Consider the following 15,222-nt stretch of genomic DNA (forward strand, 5'->3'; position numbering starts at 1 on the left):
TGTCCAAGCAATGAAGAAGCATGAGAGAGGTAGTGACAAGTTATTGCTGCTTAAGGATAACCTGTTAGCTGCGAAATCACCTGGAGAGCCCAGGTTCACGTCACGTAGTAGGACCTGGTATATTTCCCTAACCATCATCGTGGTTTAGGTGTTAGAATACATCAAGATCAAAATTATGTCACCTTGTGATGCCATAGGCTCCCTCTGGAGATCATGGGGGGAAGGGTGGTTTTAGCCTACTTATACAAAATCTGGAATTTTGATATGTCCTATCCAAAGACTGAGGCTGTTAATAGTTTTCAGAATTGTTTGGAAAATTTAAATACAAATCCAAAATCTTTCCTCATTTTCCCAAACATATGATTATTTAGAAGCATCTCAGATTTGGAACTGAATTTTTATTTTATTGAAGTATAGTTGATTTACAATATTGTGTTAGTTTCAGGTGTATAGCAAAGCAATTCAGTTATACATATATATATTTCCAGATTATTTTCCATTATAGGTTTTTACAAGATATTGAATATAATTCCCTGCTCTATGCAGGAAATCCTTGTAGCTTATCTATTTTTTTAATATAGTAGTTTGTTTAATCCCATACTCCTAATTTATCCCTCTCCCCCTTCCCTTTCCCCTTTAGTAACCATAAATTTGTTTTCTATGTCTGGTGTGAGTCTTTTTTTTTTTTTTTTTTAATTTATTTATTTTTGGCTGTGCTGGGTCTTCGTTTCTGTGCGAGGGCTTTCTTCATTTCTGTGCGAGGGCTTTCTCTAGTTGTGGCAAGCGGGGGCCACTCTTCATCACGGAGCACGGGCCTCTCACTATCGCGGCCTCTCTTGTTGCGGAGCACAGGCTCCAGACGCGCAGGCTCAGTAATTGTGGCTCACGGGCCCAGTTGCTCCGCGGCATGTGGGATCTTCCCAGACCAGGGCTCGAACCCATGTCCCCTGAATTGGCAGGCAGACTCTCAACCATTGCACCACCAGGGAAGCCCTGGTGTGAGTCTTTTTACGTTTTGTATATAGATTTATTTGTATTATTTTTTAGATTCCACATATAAGTGATATCATATAATATTTGTCTTTCTCTGACTTACTTCACTAAGTATAATATTCTCTAGGTCCATCCATGTTGCTGCAAATGGCAATATTTCATTCTTTTGTATGGCTGAATAATATTCCATTATATATATTATGGTCTATTTCCTCCACTGGAATGTGAGCTCTATGAGGGCAGGGGCCATGGTCTGTTTCCTTTTTTGCTGGGTTCCCAGTGCCAAGAACAGTGCCTTGCATAGAGTAGGTGCTCAGTACATATTTGTTGAATGAATGAGAAGTAAAAGGGAATTTGCCAGATTCGTGGACAGTGTTCCCTGTGCTCTAACATAAAACCGCTCATCTGGAGAAGGCGTGTGAACTATGGGCAAAGCTTAGTCACTTGGCTCTCCTGAGTGGCAAAGGAAAAGACCAGACAACATCCTGAAGACTCCACTTATAAATGACAAAGGCCTCCAGGGGTTATCTAGAGACTAGGAGTGGTGATTCAGTCTCTGCTTGGCCAAAGGCTTCTCTACCTCTAAAACCTTCCCTCCCCTGTACCTCCACCTCGTAATAAATGTCAAGCAAGCGTCCAGAGCACATTAACTGGGAGATGGCACAGCTGATGCTACTGCGGCCCCTCTCCCCGAGGCATTTCCCGAGGGTAGCCTGCGTCCCACGTGCTGCTCCGATGTTAGCAGCTCTGACCAGAGACGATATTGTAGGGCTCAGATATTTGCAGGGTATGCAATACTGAAAATGTGGAAACAGCCATGGGCTCTTCATTTAGTTGTCGATTGTGATTACTTTTTCATTATTCAATACAGACCAAGGACTGCCTGCAATATTCCTTATTAGGTTGTTCTTGTTCAGGTGGCAACACAGGCCGAGAGGCATTCCCCCACTTACAAATGGGCATAGAATGAAAACCTTCAGACACCTTACGCCACATAACAGACCTGGGACAAATGTGGCATGTAGAATAAAGACGCAAAGGCAACTTCATGAGGTGAGGGTGTCCGATCTCTCAGTTGTGGTTCGGGTCTCAGTGCCAGATGCTGGCTGTGGCCCCCAGCTGTTCTGCGCAGGCGAGTCTCAGGGAGTCTGTAGCCTGTTCCCTCTGCTCTCTGGGGTTTCGGGGACCATCCTCAAGTTTCCTGAAGGATGGGCATCTGGTGCTGATGAGGCATTGCAGGCAGTACTTTTGGGTTTTTTTAACATCTTTATTGGAGTATCATTGCTTTACATTGTTGTGTTAGTTGCTGCTGTGTAACAAAGTGAATCAGCTATACGTATACATATATTCCCATATCCCCTCCCTCTTGCGTCTCCCTATCCCACCCCTCTAGGTGGTCACAAAGCACCGAGCTGATCTCCCTGTGCTATACTGCTGCTTCCCACTAGCTATCTATTTTACGTTTGGTAGTGTATATATGTCCATGCCACTCTCTCACTTCGTCTGAGCTTACCCTTCCCCTTCCCCATGTCCTCAAGTCCATTCTCTACATCCGCATCTTTATTCCTGTCCTGCCCCTAGGTTCTTCAGAGCAATTTTTTTTTTTTAGATTCCATATATATGTGTTAGCATACAGTATTTGTTTTTCTCTTTCTGACTTACTTCACTCTGTATGACAGACTCTAGGTCCATCCACCTCACTCCAAATAACTCAATTTCGTTTCTTTTTATGGCTGAGTAATATTCCATTGTATATATGTGCCACATCTTCTTTATCCATTCATATGTCCATGGACACTTAGGTTGCTTCCATGTTCAGGCAGTACTTTTACAGTCAAACTGATCTCAAAGTTTAATCCCAACTCAGTTTCTCCAAGTGGTGGCCGTATGGCCTTAGGTGAGTTCCTTCAACTCTTTCAGGCTCAGCTTTTACTCATATCTGAAAATTGGACTAGGAGTCTTCTAATTAGATATGACAGAATGAACGCATGCATTTATTTATTTATGTTTCCTGCTGAAATTCCACTAAAATGAGAGTAAGGGAATAAAAAGGTATAAATCAATAAGGACAAAAAATGAGCAAAATGACAGCAGAGGAGAGATGCAACCAAATGTTGGAAACTGGGAACAGCTGGACGAAGGGAAGTGACCTGCTTGAAATGTGTCTTGGTTCTGCTGAGAGCCTGCAGGGTAAAGGCGCACAGGACAAGCTGCTCAAGCTTTACAGGTTCCCTACAGGCTTTACAGCTTTACAGCTTTACAGGCAAAGGCCCTGGGACTGCAGAGGCCAGGCACCCAGAAGGCAGGAGTGCAGAGCGGGGCGGTGGGGGGTACTGGAAAGAGAAGGACTTTTTGCACACTTTAGGGGATTACTTGAGGATGTGCTCCACAAAAACAGTAGAGTAAACCAACAAAGAGGACGACAAAGGATCCAGGAAACAAGGGTTTCAACCCAGGGGAGAGTAAAAGAAAAGTAGAAGGTAAAGCCAACCACGCGGGGGCTCAGCCCTAATTGTCTACAGTGAAGTCAATAGATAATGTCTAAAACTGAAAAACCAAAGAATAGGAGCCTGCTAGTAGCATACACACATCACTGGGTGATAAATGGCAGAAGAACAGCTGAAAGAATTAAACGTGGCCGACTCTAGGGAGTGAGACTTGGGGGCAAAGAGAGAGTAGGGCAGGGAATGCAGCTCTCTTTAGAGGCCTTGTAGTGCGATTGGAATGTTTAAAATTATGCATATGCATATGCATAGGAATTACTTTCAATAACATATTTAAAATACTCGTGAGAATTAAAGAATTACACATGATTCATGTGTATAACACCCTGAACAGTGGCTGACGCATATTCAACACATATTAGTTTGACTTGCTGTATTTTAAAGTTAATTATTATGTTCCTTTTTTTTTTTTTTTTTTTGGCCGTGGGACATGTGGAATCTTAGCTCCCCGACCAGGGATTGAACCCGTGCCCCCTGCAGTGGAAGCACGGAGCCCTAGCCACTGGACCACCAGGGAAGTCCCGTTATGTTCATTACTAATATTAGTGAAATTCGTTCCTTCTCGCATCGCCCCACCCCCACACCACCCCCAAGCTGTGGCTAGTTCAGCACCAGGCAGAATTCTAGATAAGAAGCCCAGGTTTTATTGAGACCTACAATCTCTAGCCATTCTGTGGGAGGCCAGAGTTGACCAGCCCCTGCCCTTTCTGCTGCCACCTTAATGTGGGCCAGGGTTCATCTCACTCTGTATATCAAAGTTATTCCAGAGTCACCTCACATACCCTGAGGCTTAGGATTCTGGGCTGGTAAAGCTGCCAGCCCTCAGGGAACAACTGGGTTTATGTCCAAACATGTGCCCGAGCTCTCTGTACAGTTTGTGGTTTTGCTACCAATTAAAAATGTCCCAAAGGCAAGTCTCAGGTTCAAGAAACAGCAGCATAAGAAGAATTTGATAATCACAAAAACACCACTAGGCTACTCAGCTGTGCGCTTCATTGTTAGAAATTGGTTCCTTGCTTTTAATTTGTTCACCTAGGCACTAGTTTTGGCAGATGCATTGCATAGACTTTAAAGCCAGGATGTGTCATGTAGTGTTACGCTACAGATTTTAACATCTCCTCTTCTCGGGATTACATAACAATTATTGTTATTATTTCACATCATTCAAGCTCTCACTGTGGCAAGTAGCAAAACAGAAAATTATTGCAATAAATAGAACGTGTAAGAAGATTTATGGTGTTGCTTAAACATCTGGTACTTATGGAGCAACTATTCTGTGCAAGGCACTGTTGCAGGCACTGAATCACTTGTTATATAAACAGCCTTAATAATTAGTTGGTTATTAATTGGCTGGTTAACTTTTTTAAGAGACAGTGTATCTATTTGCATCTTAAAATAATGAAAAAAAATGAGATCAGATCTTAATTACAACAGCGGTACTTTCCTTCTTCTCAAGAGATTTTGGAAGCAAGGGAAATAGCCCACTCTGTATCTCTGCAATATGTCATCAGCAATTCTTCTTCCCAGTGCCATCTATATCCTGGCACTACCTAATTTAGTTTTGAATCTTAAGCAGAAATGAATAGCCATAGCAATTATAATAATTATATGTTCGATTTATAGAACAGCTTTCCTTCTAAGAGCACAGGCTCTTCGAGCCCTGCAGATGTTCCGTGAATCCGTGTCTCCTACTAGGAAGCACAGTGAGATCATTTCTAGATGGTCTCAGTATTGCTGTCAAGCGCTATGGACTTGACTGCCTTGTGTACAGTTGAAAAAGGGCTCCTCACACCAGCACTTCTAGGAATGAACTCCCCCTGTGTTGTCTCTAGGAAAGGAATTCTATAGCCAGTGTGATTCGATGAATAAGAAGCCCTTTTCAAAAAAATAAAAAGATGACTGATGTATATGCTGCGTGTCAATCAGCAGGTGAATGCCACGAGTATTCAGGAAGAATAACCTAGAGAATAGGGAAACATAACCTGAGCTCCATCATTTTTTTTCCTCCCATGTCTCTAAACTCCAAGTTGCTAAATCCCAGGAGTCTACCTTGCTTTGCTACCAGAGTCACTACCATGACTAACTATGTCAGAGGATTTTGTTTTTATTATTATCCTCTAGATAATTTTAAACTGAGACTGACTGAACTAAGGACAGGCCGATTTTGGGAGATGCCATTTCTGTTCATTTTCTGTAAAGTTTTGCACTCTAATTTTTCTGCTGTGTAGAATCTGCAGCTATAAAGGAGCTGTGTAGCGCAGAAACGTCTACAAGGGATGTAATACAAGGCTGGGGGTAGGGCAGCATTATGCCTCTTTCAATATCACCATCTGGACTGGATTAGTGTTAATGAGTTACTTCATTCTGAAATTGATACAAAAGCATGGGCCCCAGCTTCCTTCTCTCCTCCCAAGAGCAACTCTCACTCCCATTGGGAAGGACTGACTTGGAAAAACATTTTCCTATAAAACAATTAGCCCCTGATTGGTAAACAAGCATTCAGTATAGTGACCCACTAAAACAAACAAACAAATAATAAAGACAAGCTTCAGATGTGTCTGACACACAGGAGAACCCTACCTGGTGGACTCCTGCTTGTAGATGTCAATGATGTTTTCCACCAGCAGGTTCCTCTGAAGCCCGTAGATCCCATGTCTGTCCAAAACCACTTCGTGTCTGCAGGATGGGCAACGGAATCGGCCCCCCGAGGCCACAGTGCTACCTCCTCTTGTGGGCAAGTACGGGTTAGAGGCCTGTTCTCGCCAAGCAAGAAAAGAGGAATTGAGTAATGCCACAGGTAGCTTTTCAGAGGCTTCCCTTCACTCTCTGTTACACTATGAACAACATCAACTCCTGCTTTCAGCTTGCTGTGAGATCATCCCTTAGGGCATTATCAGCAAGTGGTCCTGAACTGCAGGCCCAGCACTTATCCACAGTCAAGTGCCATGTACCATCTTCAGCATGAGGTGCTTTTCCAACCAGCATTTTCATAACCGAAAGTTCCAGCCAGAAACTCCAACATTAATGTCTTGGGCAGTAATTTATTTACAATTTTGAGACAGATTCAATTTTTTTAAACAAGTATGATTCTTGGTATTGAAATAAAATTAGATTTGAGAGTAAGAAGGAGGCTGACAGCAAAATACAAAGCAAATCACTTTAAAAACTTTTTTTTTTTTTTTTAACAAATGCAACCTTATACAGCTTTCTAAAGAAATGACCTCAAAGTTAAGCGCTTGATTCGGAGAAGAGGGAATCTTTTCCACCCCCTACATTCCAAACAAACCTACCTGGAAAATGTCACTGGCACATTTCCTACACAGGTTGTGCTGGCAGGGGAGAATGACCACGGGTTTCGTGAACATCTCTAAACAGATGGGACAGATGAGTTGCTTCTCCAAGTTATCCATGGTCTGCTGCTCTTTGGAAAAAGACTTGTAATTCAAAGATGCGCTCATCTCCTGGCCGTCCCTGTGCGCTCTGCCAGGGAAAGGGTGCTTCGAATGGTTTCTGCAAGTGATTCCTGGAAATAATTCCAAGGATTGTGTGATCAAGTGTCCTTTACGTTTCTTTCCGTGGAGGACATTGTTTCAGGCCCAGGTTCAGAGTGGGGCTGGAGCTGTTTTTAGCAGCCGAGGGTCACATGACAGCAGACAGACTTGTCCATATAAGCCAGTGACAGGAGGATGGATTCTGACAGGTGACAGAGAACAGAGGCCAACATTCCCACCCCAGGGAGTGAAGAGAGTGGGTGGGAAGAAGGATTACAAACCCCATTTAGATGGGGTTGTGAGGAGAGGGAGGTGAAGCCGACAGTTGTCAACAACAAACGCAAATGTTGGTGCCGAGTCACTGAGCTATGCCCCCTGTGAGAAATCAGTAACGGCTGGGTGATGGGCTTCTCCAGGACCGGGGAGAACGTAGTCCAAGAGTTTCACGGTATAACGAATGCCATTTCTGTCTTGAGAATTTAGGAAGCGAGTCACCAAAAGTAGCATGATCATACTATCTTAGGTGAAAACAAACAAAGCACGTCTTGAATATCATTATCCTGGCTTCACAAGGGTAATCAACTAAAAAGACTTGCTTAGTGTTAAATATTTCATCTTTGTGAGGGTTGTGAAATGGGAAAAATTTCAACTTAAAAACTGATTTCAAATCTTTTCACCATAAAAGTATCCGCAAAATTTTTTTTTTAAGTACATATTTTTTTTAAATTAATTAATTAATTATTTTATTTTTGGCTGTGTTGGGTCTTCGCTTCTGTGCAAGGGCTTTCTCTAGTTGTGGCAAGCGGGGGCCACTCTTCATCGCGGTGCGCGGGCCTCTCACTATCGCGGCCTCTCTTGTTGCGGAGCACAGGCTCCAGACGCACAGGCTCAGTAGTTGTGGCTCACGGGCCCAGTCACTCCGCGGCATGTGGGATCTTCCCAGACCAGGGCTCGAACCTGTGTCCCCTGCATTGGCAGGCGGATTCTCAACCACTGCGCCACCAGGGTAGCCCCGCAAAATTTTTTAAAAATCCAAACACCAGTTGATCCAATTTTTTTTTAAAGTTGTGTAATAAAGCTCTAGTATGCTCTTTTCTCTCTCTTTTTCCTAATCCTCCTTCATCCTATACACCACCACCCCTACACACACCTAGAAACACAAAAAAAATTTGGCAATCTTTAAAAATTTTAGTTTGCACCAACAATCAGTAATGAGGTAGTAACTGGCACATGGGGTGGCAGACTCATTATTTTATTTTGCCATATAGTGGGGGACAAATATCAGTGCCATTTTCAGTGGAAGTGAAAATGGAATCCTGCTTCCACACCTGGGTTTTACCTGGTCTGAAATATCTATACCCCTCTGCATTTGTCTCATTTACCAAGTTGATTTTTTAAATGATAGTTTCCCTGGTCATTTCTGAGAATTCTTGGTCTGCTCTTGAGTCATCAATTTCAATTCTGATATTTGCCAGGATTTTGTGAAACAACTGTTTCATCTATATGTTTTATTTAAAGATTTAAAATCAGATCCAAAATGAAATAAGAAACACATGTCTATTTTTTGATGTAATGAATTTGCAGCTTTATTTCTCCTTGATTTAAAAAACCCCATACAATGAACACATTTTGTTAACACAGCCCCAGGGTGCACTTAATTACCAGTAAGGAGTAGATCGTTGTGACTGGTTATGTGTGCCCTTAGTGCTGTGTGCACTGAGAGTTTATTGAGAATCTAATAAGCTCTATTAACTAATAATAAGTTATACGTATTCATAAACATTTCAGGGATCTTTGGAGAATTTTGTTATTCCTTTCAATGTCTGTTTACAGTGAAGAAGGGAATTGGTGACATTGTTTTACTGAGTTAATTCAGTTCACCTAGCCTAGACAGTTAACTGTGTTTATTGTTACATGGGCTATGGAGGTCTGAGCAAAATATGAGAGCTATTTTCTAAGAAAGATGAAGTTTCTACTGTAAAAGACCTTGCAACCTAAGGAAAAGCACTTAAACTAATACTATACACTATAGCCAAGCCTATCCTTTTAAGAGGAATTCATTCTTTCAAAAAATATTTGTTGAGTGTTTATCATGTGTCTTGAAAGACGAACAAGATACAGGTCATTGTCCTCAAGGAGCTCAGTCTAATAAATAGTAGAGATAAGACACGCATATACAGAACCCCAGTACAAAACAAAATGTGATAAAGAACTTCAGGGACTTCCCTTGTGGTCCAGTGGTTAAGACTCTGCGCTTCCAGGGGGCGCGGGTTTGATCCCTGGTCGGGAAACTAAGATCCCCATTCCGTGCAGCACGGCCAAAAAAAACCAAAAAAAAAAAAAAAAAAAAAATACAGAGAATTCCAGAGTTGGAGGAATCAGGAGGGCTTCATGGGTCGGGTGGCATTTGCATTGATCCACTGAGGAACCTAGACACCAATGGGCATGTCGTTCTGTGGGCAGTGGGGCGTAGGTGGGGCTTCCAAGAGAAGGCACAGAAGCAGACAGGAGTGCCAGGAACGCTCAGAGCGTGTGGTGCTTTGGGCTGGAGTGCAGAGCATGCTTCTGGCACATTGGCAGCCCATGAATACTGGGCTGAAGAGTTTTTACCACTTAATAAATTAGGCAACAGGAAATCGTTGAGAGTGTCTCACAGGGACGTTTCCCTGAGAGCTGTGCATTGGTGAAATTAATCTCAGTGGTGGTTGGGATAGGTCAGTGTGAAGGTGACCCGGCTAAAGACCAGATGGGAGGTTGTTGCCAATAGCCTAGGTGAGAGGTCATGACGCCCTGGCACCGGGTGATGAATGGCAGTGGGGAAGGAAAGGAGGAAATGGACTCTGGTGGCTATGAGAGTAGAATCCTCAGGGGTGACTCAGATGCCTGAGCCAGAGCAACCAAGATGATGCAGTGAGAGGTTGCACAGGGAGTCAGGAGGTCCAGCTCCCATGTCCACCTCACCTGGTGATCCTAGGAATGTGACCTCACCTAGTTGGATTTCAGTTCTTTTATCTGTGAGTGGGGTTCATAACCTAACTTAGCAGTATTTGTAGAAAAAAACACTCTGAAACTGCATGAACATTGAGAATCCCCAGGTGAATTATTTGATGGAGAGTTGAACCCTACCCTCTCCTTTTACTCTCTGCTCCTTCTTGCTCTCTGCCTTTCATTTTGTCTTAGAACTGCCCCTGGAAGCTACAGAGGATACTAGCAAGAAGCCCGCAGGAAGAAGAGCCAAGTTGATGGATAAGAACCACCTTCCCCTCCTCATACTCTTTCCTCCATTCCTGCTCCTCCCCCTCTCAGAGACCAGCCATCTATAGGGGGGGGCATGTGAGTTGGGAGTGGGACACGGGGGTAGCACTCTGGTTCCTAGGGAGGAACCAGAAAATTTTAGTCTGCTCCCAAATCATTCAGAGTCTGAGAGATGGCAAAAATTCTGGAAATGAATCAGAATTGAAGTCAGCTTCAAGGCTCTGGAATTTGCAGTGGACCTGGGCCTCCACAGAGATGCGAAAACCAGCTTAGTCTCCTGAAGGTACCCTGGACTCTATAGGGGTGGTGCATGACTTCCTCCCCTCTCCTACCCACACCCTAGCACAGGGGGTTGAAACCAATCAGGGGTAATTACACAGGAAGTTGCCATAGTTTGAAGAACCAATTTCCCCCCATTCTTGAGTCCTACCACACTGCGGTACGGGTGTGTTTAGACACATTGAGAAGCTGAAGCAAAACCACCATGGCTCTCACGTCCTCCAGAAGTTTCCCAAATCCCCCAGATAAGTCAAAGGAAGCAAGATGGGTCCCTAAGAACCTGAGTTTACACCCACGGTGGACTTGGCACTGAGGGGTGACAACAGAAAGAGAAGACTCTTGACCTCTTTCAACCTCTAGCTACCAGGCCAAATGAACCCAGACTTCAGGGTCCAGCGAAATGTAGATCTCAGTATGTTCTTAATCTCAGGGAGGGAGAAAATGAGGTTCTACAATCCCTTACTTTAGTACTACACCACCACAACAAACATAATAAATATTTGCAGAGTACCAATCATTTCTTAGGATAGCTCTCTAGAGTAGATATTATTATCTCCATTGAGCCAACTGTGGCTCAATGAAGTTAAGTAGTTGCGCAGAATGATACCTTTTGACTCATCTACTAAGCTACCCCACCCCATACTCTACAGCACATTGTCCATTAGAATTTTCTGCAATGATGTAAATGTTCTACATTTGTGCTGGCCAACCTCTAGCCACAGGTAGCTATTGAGTACTTGAAATGTGTATAGTGCAACTCAGGAACTGAATTTTTTTTTCATTCATTCATTCATTCATTTATTTATTTATGGCAGCATTGAGTCTTCATTGCTGCACGTGGGCTCTCTCCGGTTGCAGCGAGTGGGGGCTACTCTTTGTTGCGGTACATGGGTTTCTCATTGCAGTGGCCCCTCCTGTTGCAGAGCATGGGCTCCAGGTGCGTGGGCTTCAGTAGTTGTGGCACGTGGGCTCAGCAGTTGCGGCTCGTGGGCTCCAGAGCACAGGCTCAGCAGTTACGGTGCACGGGCTCAGCCGCTCCGCAGCAAGTGGTATCTTCCTGGACCAGGGCTCGAATCTGTGTCCACTGCATTGGCAGGCAGATTCCCAACCATTGTACCACCAGGGAAGTCCATGAATTTTTAATTTTATTCCATTTAAACATGTTTAAATAACCATATGGGGCTGGAGGTCACCATATTGGACACCAGTCCTAGAACATAAGATATTAAAAAACCTTTGGGGAAAATTGAAATATATATGAAGCATTCTCTGGCAGGAACTGGGTTCCTCTCTTTTGGTGGATTTTGTACTTTCTGGTTAGGGTGATATGAAACTCCTCTAACCCCAGAATAGTTAGAAAAGCAACATCAACTCTAGATTTCAACTTGCAAAACAAGACAGAGCACTCTGGGGAATAGGAGGCATTAGAAAGTTCCCAGAGAATCAGTGTCAGAATCAGTATACTTCCTGAGGATTCCAGAATGTCCTCAGCATTTCATTTACCCATGTTCTTTTTGTCTCTTTAACATACATAATTGCAAATCCAGGTACTTGAAAATAATCTAGGCTTAGCTCCAGGAACTAGCTAGCCATTCATCAAACAAGACAGATGGAAAGTGGAGCTAAAGGGAAGTAAAAAATAGATATAGTTTGAAGCAAAGCAGTGAGGCAGAGTGCAGCCCTGGAGGAAGAGAAAACAAGAGGAACTGGAAGGCTGATCTTGATTTCAGCTCATTCTCTAAGGTAGAGGAAGGAGAATTCTTCCTTCTTTTACCCACCAGAAGTGAGAAAGTTGGTGGTCGACAAAATCATTAAAACAAGGAGAGAAACACCAGACTGTGTGGATATGGAGGCAGACAGTAGGCATCGCTGGAGAAGAAGGTTTAGTTAGACCGGAACACTAGGTCATGAGTGGACTGAGACTTTCAGGTCAACTCCAGCACCAGTTAAGTCTCCTGAAAATCACTTTAATCCCATGCCAAAACAAAGGCCAATGCTTAATAGTTTACAGACCAGGTCCTCTTAAACTAAGACAATGAGGTTGTTAATTTTTCCCTGCAATATTGATCCATTCATCCGTCCACCCATCCGTCCGTCTTCTTACACCAAGGACTCTTGACATCTACAAAATGCTTAACATTTTCCTTCTGTTTACATTGTCAATCTTTTCAGTTTAGCTGTTTTTCTGGCAATAGGCAGCTTGAATATGTGATTTTAAATTTTTTAGTGAAAAGAAACATTTTACAAAAGCTAAACTAAAAATGAAATTAACTTGAAAAGTACTTAACAGAAGCTAAGTGGCATTTCTTTCATTAGATAGTTTGCAAACTTCCGGCTGAAAGCTTTTTTTCTTCTTGATAATTAATCCTTCTCCAAATCTGTTGTTTATAAATTTTACTTCATCATACATATCTCTAAGGAAATGTTAGAAAACTAACATATTGTACTTTCCTCTGAACATTTCTTGGCATAGTTCACATGCCAGAAATAAACAGTGACAGTCCCTAAAAGTAGCAAATACTTTAGCGTAAGGCCTTCCCAATGGCCATGTCTGAACTCCTTACCTTGGCTCCAAGATCAAGGACACTGGGCTCCACCCTCAATGCACACAATCTAGTCTTACCTCCCCTCCGCCCCAGCCTGCTAACTGATGTCTCTGAATTTACTCTTGCCTTCTGCAATCTGCTTCTCATGTGTTACACTCTATTTAAATCCCATTAATGGTCATATTACCCCTAGGGATAAAGACATTAATCCTCACTGTGATCCCTAAGGCCTGACATGATTTGGCCCCTACCTACCTCTCTGACCTAACTGTACAATAGAAATAAGATGTGAGTGACAAATATGAGCCATATATAAGATTTTAAATTTCTAGTAGCCACATTAAAAAACAGAAACCAATGAAATTAATTTTATTAATATATTTTATTTAACCCCAAACTATATAAACTATTATCATTTCAACATATAATCAGTATTTTAAATAATGAGATAGTTTTATTTCTTCCCTTCCAATCTGGAAGTCTTTTACTTCATTTTTCTTGCCATATTGCACTGGCTAGAGACCCCAGAATGGTTTTCCTTGCTTCTTTCCTGATCTTAAGAGGAAAGCATTCATATCACTAAGTATAATGTTAGCTGTGTGTTTTTCATTGATGCCCTTTATCAGGTTGGGAAAGTTCCCTTCTCCCTATCATCCAAGTTTGCTGACAGTTTGAAAAATCAGGACTGGATGTTGAATTTTGTCAAATGCTTTTTCTGCATCTACTGAAATGATCGTGTAGTTTTTCTTCTTCAGTACTGTGATGAATTACCTTGATTTTTGAATGTTGAACTAGTCTTGTATTCTTGGAAAAGACCCATTTGGTCATGATGTATTTTCCTTTTTATATATTGTTGGATTTAACTGGCTAAAATTTTGTTGAAAAATTTTGCATCTATGTTCATGAAGGATATTGGTCTGTAGTTTTCTTTTCTTGTAATGTCTTTGCTTGGTTTTGGGATCAAGATAATGAGGGCTTCATGGAATAAGTTAGACAATACTCCCTCCTCCTCAATTTTATGGAAGTTTGTGTACAATTGGTGTGATTTCTTCCTTAAATGTTTGGTAGAATCACCACTGAAGGCATCTGGGCCTGGTGTTTTCTTTATAAGAGAAATAAATGAGTTAACACATGTGAAGTAACTAGAACTGTGCTTGGCTTGTCAGAGGTGCTGAATAAATGTTAGCTGTTAAGTTTTTAGAATTCGTCTATATTTTCAATTAAAGTAATAAATGGTTATTACAGAACTTAGAAAATATTTTTAAATTTTAAGGAAGAAGAAATCACAGTAATCCTACTAGCCAAAGATCACTAGTATTAACATTTTAATGTATTCTTCAGTGTTTCCTACAGGTAATTCATGCTTGTTTATATTGTTATTGTTTATATTGCTCTGTGCCTACTTTATTCACTTAATATTCAATAATTAACATTTCCCAAGTCAGTAGAAGTTCTTAATAAATAAAATTTCAAAGGCTATACTATTATATGGTCATACCATAATTCACTTAACCATCAGTTTGTATTTTTAGAATTGTTGTACTTTCCCTGCAGAGGAGATCCAAGCACCTCTTTCCTGCACTTTCATATATATTTATATAAACACTCGTATAAACTCTAGAATATTCCCTCCAGGCCTTCCCTCTATGGCGTGCTAATAACATACACGGATAACAGCTAATGTTCACCGTGTGTTTACTATGTGCCAGGCACTGTAAGAAGGGCTTTACATTAAAAGTAGGTACCATTATTATCATCCCTATTTTACAGATGAGGAAACTGAAGTACCAAGATGTCAAGCAACTTGCCCAAAGTCACCGAGATAGGGAATGGCAAAGACAAGAAAGTCTATCAGGTTTTGCAGCCCACATGACTAACCATTAGGCAATAGTGCCTCTCAGCTTATATCTATAGACTTTTTATATGAATTCCATTCCACACCTGAGTTGCTGATCCTGAGATATTGTTTGAGTTCTTGCCCAGCTCACTTGTCCCAAACATGTGTTCTCCACCCGAATTTGGGGTGCAGTTGCTAACAATTCCTTTACTTATTACCCGTTTCTTGCTCTTGTAGTTCTTATAGTTTCACTGCCAGCTCCTCCAGCCCACCAGCTAGAACACCCGTCATCCCAACCAGAAATTGGGACATATCAT

At 42.0% G+C, this 15,222-nt stretch overlaps 1 protein-coding gene across 3 annotated transcripts in view; it reads right to left on the minus strand.

Moving 5' to 3' along the window:
- TRIM55 (tripartite motif containing 55) overlaps positions 1 to 7,109 on the minus strand; it is a 42,063-nt gene extending 34,954 nt beyond the window's left edge. For all 3 annotated transcript variants that reach the window (XM_036830712.1, XM_036830710.1, XM_036830711.1), the window contains exons 1-2: positions 6,788 to 7,109; positions 6,078 to 6,250 (exon numbers count right to left, since the gene is read on the minus strand). In XM_036830712.1, coding sequence (XP_036686607.1) covers positions 6,078 to 6,250; positions 6,788 to 6,955 — 341 coding nt within the window. In that variant the 5' untranslated portion in view covers positions 6,956 to 7,109. The remainder of the gene's footprint in view (positions 1 to 6,077; positions 6,251 to 6,787) is intronic.
- Between the last annotated feature and the right edge of the window lie 8,113 nt (positions 7,110 to 15,222).

This window comes from Balaenoptera musculus, chromosome 17 (assembly GCF_009873245.2).
Source record: "Balaenoptera musculus isolate JJ_BM4_2016_0621 chromosome 17, mBalMus1.pri.v3, whole genome shotgun sequence".
NCBI lineage: Eukaryota > Metazoa > Chordata > Mammalia > Artiodactyla > Balaenopteridae > Balaenoptera > Balaenoptera musculus.